Here is a 14,191-nt window from a genome sequence, read left to right as displayed (position 1 = left end):
TGGATAAATGGTTATTCCTCTCTTGATGGTATCATTGCTATTGTACGCAAAGCTGAAATCTCTGGTAGGTGCGCAAATGTTCTTAAACAAGACAATAGTTCTTGCGAGGTTGTAACTAAAGTGAATGTGAATGAAAAAAAGGACTAATTCTTGGACAATAATTTCAGACGTAAACTACCATCAACTCTTGATTGATTGTTCCTGAAACCCTATTGTGTTATTTGTAATATTGACATGTTAGCAACATACACTTCAAAACTGCTTGGTAGGTATTTAAGGAATATGTTTGTGGAAATATAATTAAAGGCGCTCATTCTGTCGTGTTCAGGTTCAAGTCTTTCACCTTTTTTAAATAATGGGATTCGTATACTGCAAGATTTTGGAAACCTCTTATATTTAAAAATTGTTCTAGAAAAAGGTTTCAGCAGAGTAACCTAGAATTCTGGGCAGAGACTCATTATGTTTGCAAGAACCAAATCCAGTCTTACTGCTCTACATAACTTTGTAGCTCTTATGTTGGTTTCTAGTTCAGAGATGCTTAGTTGAGCAATGGCAGTAGTTAAGTTGAAGTGTCTGTTTTTTCCCCAATAGGAACATGGCCTTGCATTTCATTTAACAGTTTTTTGTGATCCTCATTTAGTTTGCTATGCACTCAGCATAGACTTTTTCCCCCTTGGTGATGCTGTTATTCTCATGCTAGTGTCTAGGTTATCTCCTATCTTGGGGGTTCTTACATGCTTCTCATCATTCATTTTACTGATAGAACATTATGTTCAGTCTGAACATTCTAACCATGCTTTTGCTGACCACTACAACTTGTGAGTCCTTTTACCACTATCTCTCTTGTTTGTCATAACGCTAGTTTTTGCCCTCATTCTTAAAGGTAATTTACTCAGTCTATGTTCATTGTTTTCAAAACCTCCCACTTTCATGTCTATTGCCAAAGAATATTACTGGTTCTAAATTGTCATGAAATCATTTAGACTGAATATTGCTGAAAGTAACACTTGCTTTTTGAACACTGGCGAACCCATTATTTTTCTCGTGCAAGCTCTGCATTTTGAAAAATAATTTTGAGTTCTCTTCCCCTGCTATTTGAGAATAGATTGACAATTTCTTTGTTCTGGTATATCTAACAACTCCTCATATGAATAATACAAAGGATATTTCATGTTCCCAACTGGTAGTCTGACTTTACCGTTAATACTACTGTTGGAAAAATAGATGTTTTCTATTCTTATAGCTATGTTATAGCCCAGGCAATAACACCACTGTTTTACAAGCTCACATTTAAATTTGACATCTTTTCTTGAACATTGAAATTTGACACACATTTGCTTGCATGCCTGTATGGGATAATATTCTCTGAAATGAATTTGGTTAAATTTACACTTCTTCGTAAAAATATTATCAGAACCTTGAATATTCTGAATGAGGACAAAGTTCACTGCGCATAAAGTTGATGTTTGTTGTTGTCAGCTCGGCCACAGCTCTGCAAGTATAGATAACAATAGTGACCTGACTGGGGCTTTAGCATGGCTTCAGAATGGTAACATGGGTGACGTTTATTATATAAATGGCATCACTTCTTTGTGAGAAAGAGGAGCATCTCACTGACACTGTCGAGTTGCCACATGCCCGAATTCCATCTCAGCTGATTCTTGTTTAACTCCTGAGCAGGATGGTGCTCAGCTCTACACCAAGACAAGATTCCAAATAGAACATAGCCACAGGTAACAGAGGAGTTAGATTACCCTATGGAACTCTGGCACATTCACCCACCCTAGGCACACTAGGACATGGATGCTAGGTAGGAACATAATTATACTTATACACAAGCATATAATCTATGTAAAAGCACAATGGTTGAATTGTTCATTTTCTTTACCATTCTTGTAATGCTGAATACTCTTTTTTTTATTATTATTAATAAATACAGCGCCAATATTTTAAACAAGAATTTAATAGCTTCGATAAATATTTGAAATTTTTCTCTCTTTGGACATGCGTGAATTACCAAATGAAAGGACATTAAGTCTGTTTCCATGATTTCCTTGGGGAGTCAAGGTTCTCATGTTCTGAGGTTGCTCATACAACCTGTACCTTGCTGGGTTAGGGGTAAGCCTGGGCAGTGAACTACGCTCCGTATAGTTCCATCCTCAGCTTGAACAATAGCTTCCGTTCTAATATATCAGTCAGGGAGGACAGATAGTACAACAACTGTTCCCTGATCCATTCCCCCATATTTCCAGCTCAAGTGATTCTGTGAGGTGGACCTTGGCCACGTAACACAAGATTCTCTGCACTGTGGCAGGGGTCTTTGATATAAGGGCTGCTCCTTCCTGCAAGCATGACCTTGTCTCCCCTTTATCCACCAGCAAGTGGTATGGTGTCTCACTTATTAACCTTATGACCAAGGGGTCCTCCTCAGGGGGGCCCTGGGCTGTCAGTGGAGTGAATGCATCTTTTAGTACCTGGGTGGTCCCTGGCTTGTGCTCCCAGTCTTCCCTCTGAATTGGTGGGCCCCTCCTTATGCTTTTACCCTTGCTGTCGGATTCGGAAGAGTTGAAGCTTTCTTCCCCATGTTGCTAGCTTTGGGGCCATATGTGTTGAGTGTTGAGGCCACCCTGCAGTCGGCCAATAGTCTTAGCAGGGCTATTTTCATATCCCTCTCTTGGCCCACATGTTTGGCCTTTAATGTACGTTTTGGTGTGTTCTGTGATGTTGGTATCTAATGTTCCCCCCCTCAGGCAAGGGGAATGTGTGTGTACTGGTATGGGTGTGCCACTCACTGCAGTGTCTCTCTAGTTTCCCAGTCTGGGTGGGAAACTTTGCTTGCATGTGGCTTAGTGGAGTCTCCATGATGGATTGGGGAACTTGTTTAAGGGTTTTGAAAGTTTTTTGTCTTGAGATTTTTTACATAATTACAACTGTGTACATGTGGTGGTACTGAAAGCAATGTACTGGTTACAAGCTCTATAAAAAATTGATGCATCAAGAAAAATCAATTTTAACAATAGACAAATGCAATGAAATAGTAACAACCTGTAACAAAGTGCAATTGTTAGTTCAGAACAGGATGAGTTGATTTGTAGCAGTAAACTAGCAAACATAAACTTCTGATTTGGGAAAAATGGTTATTCTTTCATAAAGCATAGACTCACTAACATGACATAACATTTAAACATAAATCAAATTTCAAAATGTGAACAGCACCACAACATCAATTAATGTAAATTTAAAGGAGACTAAGGGCCATATGTATCAAGCCTTTTTCCAGTTTGCGAACGGACAGATTCTCAGAATCGGCCCGTTTGCGAATTGGAAAAAGCCTTTTGGGAGGTATCATCCTAAAAGGCCATCGCAAAATAGAGAATTGCAAAATTTGCGATTCTCTATTTTGCGAATGCAATTAAGGAATTGCAAATTGCGATTCCTTAAATGCAATTCTGGAAGCAGCAGAAATTTGCTGTTTGGCCTCAAGGAATTACAAATTACCACCAACTTCAAGTTGGTGGTAATTTGCGATTTTCTTTAAAAAAAGCACTTTTTAGATTTTTTAAAAGTGCCATATGTCGCACATACATGCCCTTAGGGAATGTATGTGCGCAAAATGTGCACACATGCATATTTCAGGGTTGCAACAGGGTGTCCTTTTGGCACCCTTGCAACCTTGAAATTGCATTCTCAATTTGCGATTCTCTAATTGGTAATTGCAAATTGAGAATGTCTTCCCATTCATTCCTATGGGCCTCCTATCCCATAGGAATGAATGGGCAGGTATTCCTTATTTGCGAATCAGTATTTGCGATTCGCAAATAAGGAATATGTAGGATTCTCAACATTTTTCGCAAATCCTACATACATTGCATTTTGCGATTCTCTAATTGCGATTCGCTAAAAATCGCAATTTGAGAATCGCAAAACACTTTTTTGATACATATGGCCCTAAAAGGAAAAGGTTTGACAGAAAAAAATATTATTTTGTCTAATAAACCTTATACCCCTCCTAGCACATACAGCCCGAGGATAGGGGATGCTCTGTGTACTGCGGGGAGTTAAGTGGGCCTGATAGTCCGTCAATATTGGCTCTGCAGACACAAATAGCAATGATTTGTGTGGAGAAAAAGGAATAACCTGACAATTATCGACCCTCTGTGGCCAGACACAAGCTAAACTTTATTTTTCCCTTATGTCCGATTTACACCCAATATCACACCCAGGAGTTGTGCGTACTGACTGCCTGACACCCAGCGATCCAAGCAAAAAAACTCTCTCTTCACTTCTTTAAGACACTGCCAGTGTTAGGAAATGGCAGTCCCTAATAAAACCACAGTAACCAAAAAAATAAGATCAAGGTGGTGACCCAATACAACACACCAAGGGCCTAAGTGTACCAGTTGTGTATGCTCAATGGTTCAAGTGAAATAAATAGGTGGCTCAATACAACACACCAAGGGCCTGGGGTGTACCGGTTGTGTCATGCCCTACAGTTCAAGTGAAAAAATGAATGACTCTCTTGACCACACCGAGGGCCAGGGGTGTACCAGTTGTGTCACGCCCAACAGTTCAAGTGATTTTTTTTTAGGTACCTTCACCTTCTCTAGCATATTGACTAGGGAACATTGATCTACACACTTCTCTTAGTTTGCCACATGCTGGGATAAAGGATCAGTTGTAATTACCCTGTGACAGCGGCCTCCGGACAGACTTCCGCCCTGCGGATTTTGCAGAACTTCTAATCAATGATGACATCTGCTCACCAATCCTTATCCTCCGGCAGTAGTCGGGCTCGATAAACCAATCTCTCCTGACTGGCTTGCCAAAATGTTGCTCCTATAGGAATTTACCTTAAATAAATGAAAAGACATGAGGCATTTGGCAAAACAAGAACAAGTTGATTTAATTAAATGCAGTGGCCGGGAGAGCATCGACAGAGGTGCGTCTGAAGAAACTCTCTTGCTGTACAGAGTTTCTGCCTACAATATACACATCTCATGAGGTACAATAAACCTGCATTTATGAAAAAGCATCTTAGTTGTAAATACAAGTATAGTAGTCTGATAAGGAGACACAGGTGGCTCTTAACCTTTGAGAGAGCTGGTGTGGGCCAGTGTGTATGTGTCCAGGTGTCTGGTGTGGGGAGCATGTGATCACTACGTGAGGTATGAATGTTATGCCCTGATAGACTGAGCGTTTCTATCAACATGTGACATCTAGTTTTGTGGTATTTTTGGGGAAAGCGTGCTTCTGGCCAAACGTGTTCTGGGGCCAATTTCCTCTGACCTTTTATGGTGCAACTGTCTATGTGTGGGGCGATCAGGGTTTTCCCAGGGAGCGCTTTTGTCTTTGGGCTAATTGAGACCCCACCAGTGACCAGTCAATCGGGAGGTCACCTTGGGTGAATACAACAGCAATGATATGAGTTTGTTAGAACTTCTACAAATTATGTGTTGGTCATTGATATCATTTTTGCCGACTTCCTCGAAATTGTGTGTACAGTTGTCATAGCGTACATCAATTTTATCTTTACTGATATTGACTTTATTATGTGTGCGAAGATAAATGCGTACATTGCCATTGTTTTAAATGGTATTCACATTGTTATGCATGGATAGATTATGGCATACATTGACATTGCACTTTTTGATATTGGCATTGTTATGTGGGCAAAGTTTATGGCATACGTTTACATTGCATTTATTGGTATTGCCATTGTTGGGCCTACATATATCATGGTATACATCAACATAGCATTCACCCAGCCTAACAGCTCCATACATAGCATTGTTTGTGTAAGGTAGCTTCTACTTTGTGGGTAGCAACTGCAGGAATTGGAGGGTATAGTCAGTGGTTCTATTAGCGACTACATTCTCTGTCTGATGCCGCTTTGCATTGAGCCATTTACCTGGTATAGGTGTCCCTGTGTTCATGAAGGGTGCTGCACGTTCTGTTCCTTGAGATGGCAGAAGTAGTCGTGGAAGCCTGCTTTCCTTTGATGACTTCCATTTCTGCATTTGCAGCCATTTTCAGAAAAAATACTTAGGAAATCCTGCATCATAAATATCATTGAGGGCTGATTTATCTAGAATTTTGCAATCAGCCTATTTTTATGTCAGAATATGACAACCAGCATATTGCAAAACAATTGCTGACTCTGCAGAAAGGGGGCATCTGCAGTGTAATCCACTATTTAAACAGCGTGACTCTTTGCTACATTTATTAGGTGACTATTCGGATTCAAATAGAATTAGATGACTTTAATTGGTTTTAGAATACTGAGTTCCTCAGCAAAATACAGAAAATTCTTTCAAATGTCCAGATGAACGCAACTGACCACTTACTATAACCATGAGGTTGACCTACCCATTCCTGTCTACCTCAGCGTTCTTCACCACCTATCTCTCCTCACACTAGACTATACAATAAAGCTTGGCCAAGTATACCTGATCAGAATAGTGAGCAGTTTTAATGAACATCAAAGTCATATTCCACTTGCTACTTCACTATGAGAAATAACTCAGAATGTATACCCTCACGTGCTGCAATTCGAATACAGATAGCTCAGTATTTTGGGTTAATTAATATTATTATTCTTTTTTATTATAATTAAATACTAATGATGTCACCTTTGCTTTAATCCTACAGGGAGACTGGCTGAATGGTGAAGGAAAACCAAAGCATCATGGCTGACTTCATTCTTCTGGGACTATCAACAAACCCTCAGCTGAATTGTTTCTTATCTGTGCTCTTTTTCGTCATGTATTTTACTACCCTGATTGGAAATGCTGCCATCATCTCGGTGATCATCAGAAGCCCCCGGCTGCACACTCCAATGTATTTCTTTCTCTGCAATCTGTCCATGGTGGACAACTCTTTGTCAACAGCCACAGTCCCCAAACTGCTGTTCAATCTTTTTTCTGGTCAAAACACCATTTCATTCTATGAGTGTTTCATCCAGATGTATTTCTTCTACTGCGTTGGAAACATGGACAGCTTTATCCTTGCACTGATGGCATTTGACCGCTACTTGGCAATCTGTGACCCCTTGCACTACAGCAGAATTATGACCTGGCGACTTTGTATCCAGTTGGTGATTGGTTCCTGGGTGACAGTGTCCTTGAATTCAGTGTTGCAAACAGCCATAACTGCCAGGCTCTCCTTTTGTGGCTCCAAAGAAATCCATCATTTCTTGTGTGATATCCCACCTATGCTGAAGCTTTCCTGCTCCAGCACTTTTGCCAATCAAATAATCATTTTTACTGTAGGCTCTCTCTTTGTCATGGTGCCCATGATTTTGATTCTGATATCATATATCAATATAATTTCCGCTGTACTGCAGATTCAGTCATCGCAGGGAAGGGGCAAGGCATTCTCAACCTGCACACCTCACCTTATTTGTGTTTCATTGTTCTATGGTGCAATTTTTTCCACGTACATCAAGCCATCATCAAGTTACTCCTTTGAATATGACAGGGCGATCAGTGTTATATACAGCGTGGTGACCCCCATGGTAAATCCATTCATCTACAGCTTGAGGAACAATGAGTTAAAAAGGGCTCTTCTGAAAACTTGGAATATATTGTGAGAAGCATCAAATTCAGAAATGAGGAAGTAACGACAGATGATGCAACATGAACACATGACACTTAAATAGCTGCCTTGAATCCTGCTGTGGTTGCACAACTAATAGGTAGCCACAGGTCTACAACCTGGTCCTGAGTGGTTATATTAGTATTGTAAACCAGCAACACCCACAAGTTTCAATGTGTACTTCTAGAAAACTTTTGTGAAAGTCATTTTGTGACTACTACAAAACGTCAATTTCAGTGGCGGCTCCTCTGATATGGCAGAGGAGCGTTGCCCCACTACTATTAAGCAGTGCATGGCGTACATAGTAGAAACATAAAATGATAATAACTTTGCATTATTATCATTTTATCCTTCCTGCTGCTTTGCGGGTGGGTGGGTGGGTGGATAGGGCTGCTGTGCTCTGGAATCAGGTCAGGGGAGGAATGGTTTGCCCACTCCTAAGTGTGCAATGATTGTTTGGTCAGCCCTCTCGGGCAGCCCAAACAAGTAATGCGCACTTTCATCCTTCTCCATGCAGGCTGCATAAGAGCCTGCATGGAGAACATGCTCACTCCTCCAGCCCCTGGCTGAGCACCATCTCATGGCACCCAGACCACCCCCCATGTTGCATTGCAGCACTGTGATTGGTTTAGGGGAGGGAGCCTGGCTGCCTGCTTCCTGTTCTGGAAGCAGAGACAGGAGAGCAGGAGTAGAGACGCGGGACCTGGCAGAAAAGTACGTTCATTTTTTTAATTTAATTTTCTTATTCGCCTCCCTGTGACTTTTCCCACGTCACCCCGTGTCACCCCCGCGATTCCCCCCCACCCTCCACGACTGCCTGCGCCCGCCCCGCCACTGACAAGCCATGCCTGCCGACCCTGGTCAATTTACTGTAGTGCGCGAACTCACAGGGCTTTCTCAACCTGTAACCAAATGCAAACAGGCACACCTACATTTAGTACACATTCCCAGCATGGACTTATGACACAAAAATGCTACTACCATGGAAGTCACTGTGCAGGGCATTTTGACCCATCTGGGTTCTACTAGAGTCAAATGCAAAAGAAATAAACTTGAGAGTGCTGAGGCAAGTGAGCTTTGTAAGCTAACTTCTCAAAACATTGCCAGAAAAAAAGGCTGCATACGCATCTAAAACACTTTCCAAAAGTTCATTTTACATGGGATATAATATTGCAATGTACAACTCACATTTAACTAATCCTGATAGGAATACTCCTGTACTGTAGATAAGGCGATATCCAGTTTAATTTGTTTAAGAAAATATTTCCAATCATTAGCATTTTTAGTGTTCTTTCTCTCACAATATATGAATCCCCACAGCTCGCTCTGATGCTCAAATCTCAATCGAAGAATAGAATATGCAAAATTTCCATTGCTTTACATATTGGCTGAATTAAGTAAGTCCCCCAAAATGCTTCAAAGTACGCATAATAAAAAAATAAAAAATAATGGAAACAGTAGAATGTAAAAAGTACATAAACCACATATAATAGTATTATATAGAATTTTATATTGTAAAATACAGCTACATGAGATGCAAACAGTGTACAATACAGCTTATACACTGAGCAGTAGGATCAGAAAATTGTAAAATATAGTACCTGTTACATAAACTATTGCACATACTGAAATGTCGGGTTTGTCAGCTTTTTCAAAGCCACGTCCAAAGGATGTGTCCCAGTGTTTGTTTGGATGGAGTTTCACCACTTAGATATACCTTCTAAGATGAATTAATTTTGAGTTTTTATCATCTTAAACTTGTCCAGGTAGAATACCACTCATCAGTGGTGTTCCCGTTGGACTCTTTATTCCAACCGTCCAAGTAATGCCTGTTACCAGGCCCATTGTGTTTAATGGGAGAGTCCAAGTGAGTTGAGCCACATCTCAATCAACATAGTGCAACTAAGAGGTCATATACTCAGTTTTATCATTGATTTAGTTTATTTATATATTCATTTATTTATTTATTCATTTATTTGTTTACTTTATTTAATTCCTTTTTATTATTTATAGAGGAGCTCTGCTTTGAGTGAATTAATTCTTAGTGGGTGAAGCATCCTTCAGGCCTGAATGGGCCATCAATTCAACATCCCTAGGGGAAGGCATTTTTAGATAGAGCTGGATCTCATCTGCATTGCCTCCCTAAGCTATGTCAGAGTGGCAAGTGCAGAAGCCAATGCAAAGATCAAAGAGGATAGTGGAGATAACTGAACCTTGAGGAGCCCTTTATTCGAGGGATGCAGGTTTAAAGAGCTAAGTGGATATTTCAATGCGTTGACCCTGGTTTTTCAAATATGATCAGAACTAGCTGAGGACTCTGTTATGTGCAGCCTTTCTATCTCTGAGTATATCCAAGAGAGTAGTGTGGTTCACCCTGTCCATAGCAGCTGCTACATGTAAGAGGATACAGAGGCAGGAGTCACCTTTATCTAGAATATGTAGAGGCTTCAACTATTTTTACAGCTGTAGCCTTAGTGCTACAACATCTCCCTGATTGGAGTTCATCTATAGCTGTTTTTTTCAATGAAATGTGTGAGCTCATCTCTCTAGCACTTTAGTCAGGAAGATGATATTAAAGGCCGGACAGAAGCAGTCACTTTTAGGCTCCCAAGTTTCATGGATTTTTGGGGATTGGTGAGCTTACGCCATATTCTTTGTAGGTCATATCTAATGATCCTTGATATGCTTGTACCTGGGAATAATGGAGAAACCTTAAGTTTTTTCCAGGTATTCCCTCAGACTTTGAAATGATATCAATGGTTATAGTTAATAAATCACGTAGGGCCAGATGCATGAAGAGACCGGTTTGCAATTTCCTAATTGCCAATACTTGCGATTCGGAAATTGAAAAAACGGCATGCATGAAAGTGTGTAGAACACGTTCTGCAAATCCTAAGGGGTCGAAAATGACCTACCTCATGAATATTAATGAGGTAGGTCATAATTTTCGACACAATTGAAATCGCAAAAATCACAGGGATGGTGGCCTACTGGGGTCAGCAGAACACCTTGGGTCAAATTTACAAGCCCCCTGCGCCGCCGGTGCGTCACGTTGCGTGACGCACCGGCGGCGCAACCTGCTGAGTGATATTTACAAGCACAGGTGAAGCCGCCCTGCGTGACGTTACCTGTGCTTGTAAATATCCTCCCTTTTCACGCAACACTTTGCGTGTTAGGGGTGGGACATGGGTGTTGCATGCCAACTGATGCATTTCCAGATTTGCGAGGAATTGTAAATCTGGAAATGCGTCAGAATGCTATGCCACCCTAGGGGTGGCGTAGCGAGGTGCAAAGGAGAAATTTATTCATTTCTCCTTGTTTTTCTCCTCTTTCAATGCGAGCTGCATTCTACTGCACACATTGGAAGAAGAAATCACCTCAAATTATTGTTTTTGGGGAGGAAGGTAACCCTTCCTGCACAAAAACAATCTCCCCACGACACAAGCACCCTTGCACCACGGTGCAAGGGTGCCTGCGCCGGGGCATGGCAGCAGTTTGTGCGCCAGCGCAGGGGGAAGCACAGAGATGCGACATATTGTTGTAAATATATTGCATCCCTGTGCCCCGAAACTAACGCAGCAAAATTACTTGCAGCACCGCGCTACGTTTGTTTCTTGTAAATCTGCCACCATGTCTGTGATTGCGTTTAAATAAAGCAATTTTTCTTTTTTGAAATGCAGCCCGTTTTCCTTAAAGGAAAACAGGATGCATTCAATAAACAAAAATGAAAAGTTTTCCTTCAATTTTTTAAGACTAGGCAGTGGTCCGTGGGACCACTGCCTGCTCTTAAAAAATGCTTTTACAAACATTCACAAAGTGGAAGGGGTCTCTAAGGGGTCGTCCCTTAGGGACCCCTTCCAATTTGCGAATGGGTTACCTCCTACTTAAAGTAGGTGGTAAAATGTTTTGCTACCGCATTCACGGTCACAAAACCGTTAGGATTAGCTATTTGGAAGGGACACCATGAACACGCCCCTTCTAAATAGCGAATCGCAAACCCATTTTTCTATTCGGCAACAGGTTACAAAATCGCAAAATTGGGTTTGCTGCTTTTTTTTGTTCGCAAATGGGCTGATTCTGGAAATTGCCCCGTTTGCGAAGACAAAAATGCTTGATGCATGTGCCCCCATCCGTCTTAGGTTCTGTTGGGTGCTGCTCTAAAAAAAATTATACAAATATTCGATGATCACATAAATTGGAAAAACAATGACATTTTCATAAAATACCCCCACCAACATGACTTCTATATAGGAGGGCTGAGCTTCCTAAAAAATTTGGGAATTTAGAGTTGGAATTTGCAATCGAAAAATTACACCATTCTTCACACCGACATAATAAATTGCACCAGCCTTTTAAGAAGGACTTACCAAAAGTAAATTCTAAAGTATGAAGGTGTGCATCTACTTCTCCATTTGTGATAACACAACTTATAGCATGTAATTCTCAAGAACTAGGGGCTTTGTGTCATGCCTGCACTAAGCAATGTGGTACATATATGACGCAAACTTCTCAGTCATATTAAAGAAGACGCGTAAAGCCACTTTGCTCTGCTTTGAATGGCTTCACAAATATGGAGTAAGGCAAGCAGCGCAAATCACTGCATCGCCTTAAACTCTGCGCAATGGAAGCGATAGACAGGTGTTGTGGTCGATGTTCCCATACAACTTCCATGGTTTTTGGCACATTCCCAGTTATATGCCTCCCCAGGTGAGATGTAATGAAGGGAAATACCTTTTTTTCTCCTCGTATTTTCCTCTTTCTATGTGTGCTGCACACATAGAAAGAGGAAAACATCTTTATTGATTATTTTTTTGTGCAGGAAAGTACCCCTTCCTGCACAAAAACAATTCTGCCTATAATGCAGGCACCCTTGCACTATTGTGCATTGGCGCAAGGCTGCCAAAATGTTACCAATGCAGGGGGAAAGGACAAGAATGCACCGTATTGAATACATATGGTGCTTTTCTGCCATTTCCCTGTGGTGCAGGGCAGCGCAGTAAGGTAACATGTTGTCCTGCCCTCCGCCACAATTCCAGTAAATATGCACCTTAGAGTTCAAGTACCCCCCTTAAGTAATAACCACAACCCTTGTCAGGGTGAGCCACTGGAGTCACTGCATTAACTTGAGATCAACCCACCAGTAGCTATGGCACAGAACAGACTGGTTTTTCTTAGAGGCAATGTGTAAAGTATTTATGCAGTACCAAAACAGTAGTAAAGTCAAAACACAACACAAGAAAGAACAAAACCAATTTAGAATAATAGAGTAACTTCATTAACCCTTTTGCTGCCGGGCCAACACCCCCCCTCCCCCACCCCCCCCCCCCCCAGTGCCATGCCTTTTTTGACTATTTGGGGTAGTTCACGCCTATGCCCCCATAACATTTTGTCCACATAAGGTATCCATGCCAAATTTCAATCCTTTTCTTCCTTTTGTCAGAAAACCAACATTTTCTATGCAGTTTTGACGTTTTACTGGGACATAGCCTATTTCTCCCATTTTTTGTGCTTTCAACCTCGTCCACTTGGTGCAAACCCAAAATTGGATCCTGAAAAGCTATGCATTTCTGAAAAGAAGACAACATTCTGAATTCAGCAAGGGGTTATTTGTGTAGATCCATCAAGTTATTCCTATAGAAAGTAACATTTTAAATAAAAAAAGATTGAAATTCAGTTGAAAAAAGCGGCCATTTGTGCCTACATTTTTACCTGTCGATACCAAAGGGGATGATGGACGGAGCGTTTGAGCAAATCAAACACTCACCCCCAGTCAACTGATCTGGGTTTAATCCATCATTATTCTTTAGTTCACTCCACCACCCCAGTTCAGACATGGCCATATGCAAATCAGTCTTGCCCTGTGCCTCATGGAACAGTCCAGCCCGAACTGCCAAGCCATGTCTTCCATGGACTGGAAACAAGCATCCTGGGACCGGTTTCGGGTTCATAACCCTCATCAGCCAGGTTATCTTGAATCCAGTGGCAAAGTGAGCAAGGGACCCACGTCTGGGCATACCCTGCCAACTTAGGGCGACCAAAGCAAAACCAAAGTGGATATTGAACAGAGTGTTGAACATTGCAAGCACTCACCCCCAGTCAACTGATCTGGGTTTAATCCATCATCATTCTTAGCTCACTCCACCACCCCAGTTCAGACATGGCCATATGCAAATCAGCCTGACCCTGTGCCTCATGGGAACAGTCCAGCCAGAACTGCCAAGCCATGTCTTCCCTGGACCGGAAACAAGCATCCTGGAACCGGTTTCCGGTTCATAACCCTCATCAGCCAGGCTATCTTGAATCCAGTGGCAAAGTAAGCAAGGGACCCACGTCTGGGCATACCCTGCCAACTTAGGGCGAACAAGCGATAGCAAAGGGGAGGATGGACGGAGCGTTTGAGAAAATCAAACACTCACCCCCAGTCAACTGATCTGGGTTTAATCCATCATCATTCTTTAGCTCACTCCACCACCCCAGTTCAGACATGACCAGATGCAAATCAATCTGACCCTGTGCCTCATGGGAACTATCCAGCCCGAACTGTCAAACCATGTCTTCCCTGGACCGGAAACAAGCATCCTGGGACTGGTTCCTGGTT

The 14,191-nt window shown here is 41.6% G+C and overlaps 1 protein-coding gene across 1 annotated transcript; it reads left to right on the top strand.

The window, feature by feature from the left end:
* Positions 1 to 6,661: 6,661 nt before the first annotated feature.
* On the top strand, positions 6,662 to 7,588 carry LOC146796934 (olfactory receptor 1f45-like). The gene has a single exon (XM_085631457.1). The coding sequence runs from the start codon at positions 6,662 to 6,664 to the stop codon at positions 7,586 to 7,588; it is 927 nt and encodes a 308-aa protein (XP_085487583.1).
* Positions 7,589 to 14,191: the final 6,603 nt, after the last annotated feature.

This window comes from Triturus cristatus, chromosome 10 (assembly GCF_964204655.1).
Source record: "Triturus cristatus chromosome 10, aTriCri1.1, whole genome shotgun sequence".
NCBI lineage: Eukaryota > Metazoa > Chordata > Amphibia > Caudata > Salamandridae > Triturus > Triturus cristatus.
This window is presented reverse-complemented; position numbering and strand designations above follow the sequence as displayed.

Excerpts from the sequence above, each read along its gene's own strand:
- LOC146796934 (XM_085631457.1), top strand. The coding sequence starts at position 6,662 with ATGGTGAAGGAAAACCAAAGCATCATGGCTGACTTCATTCTTCTGGGA.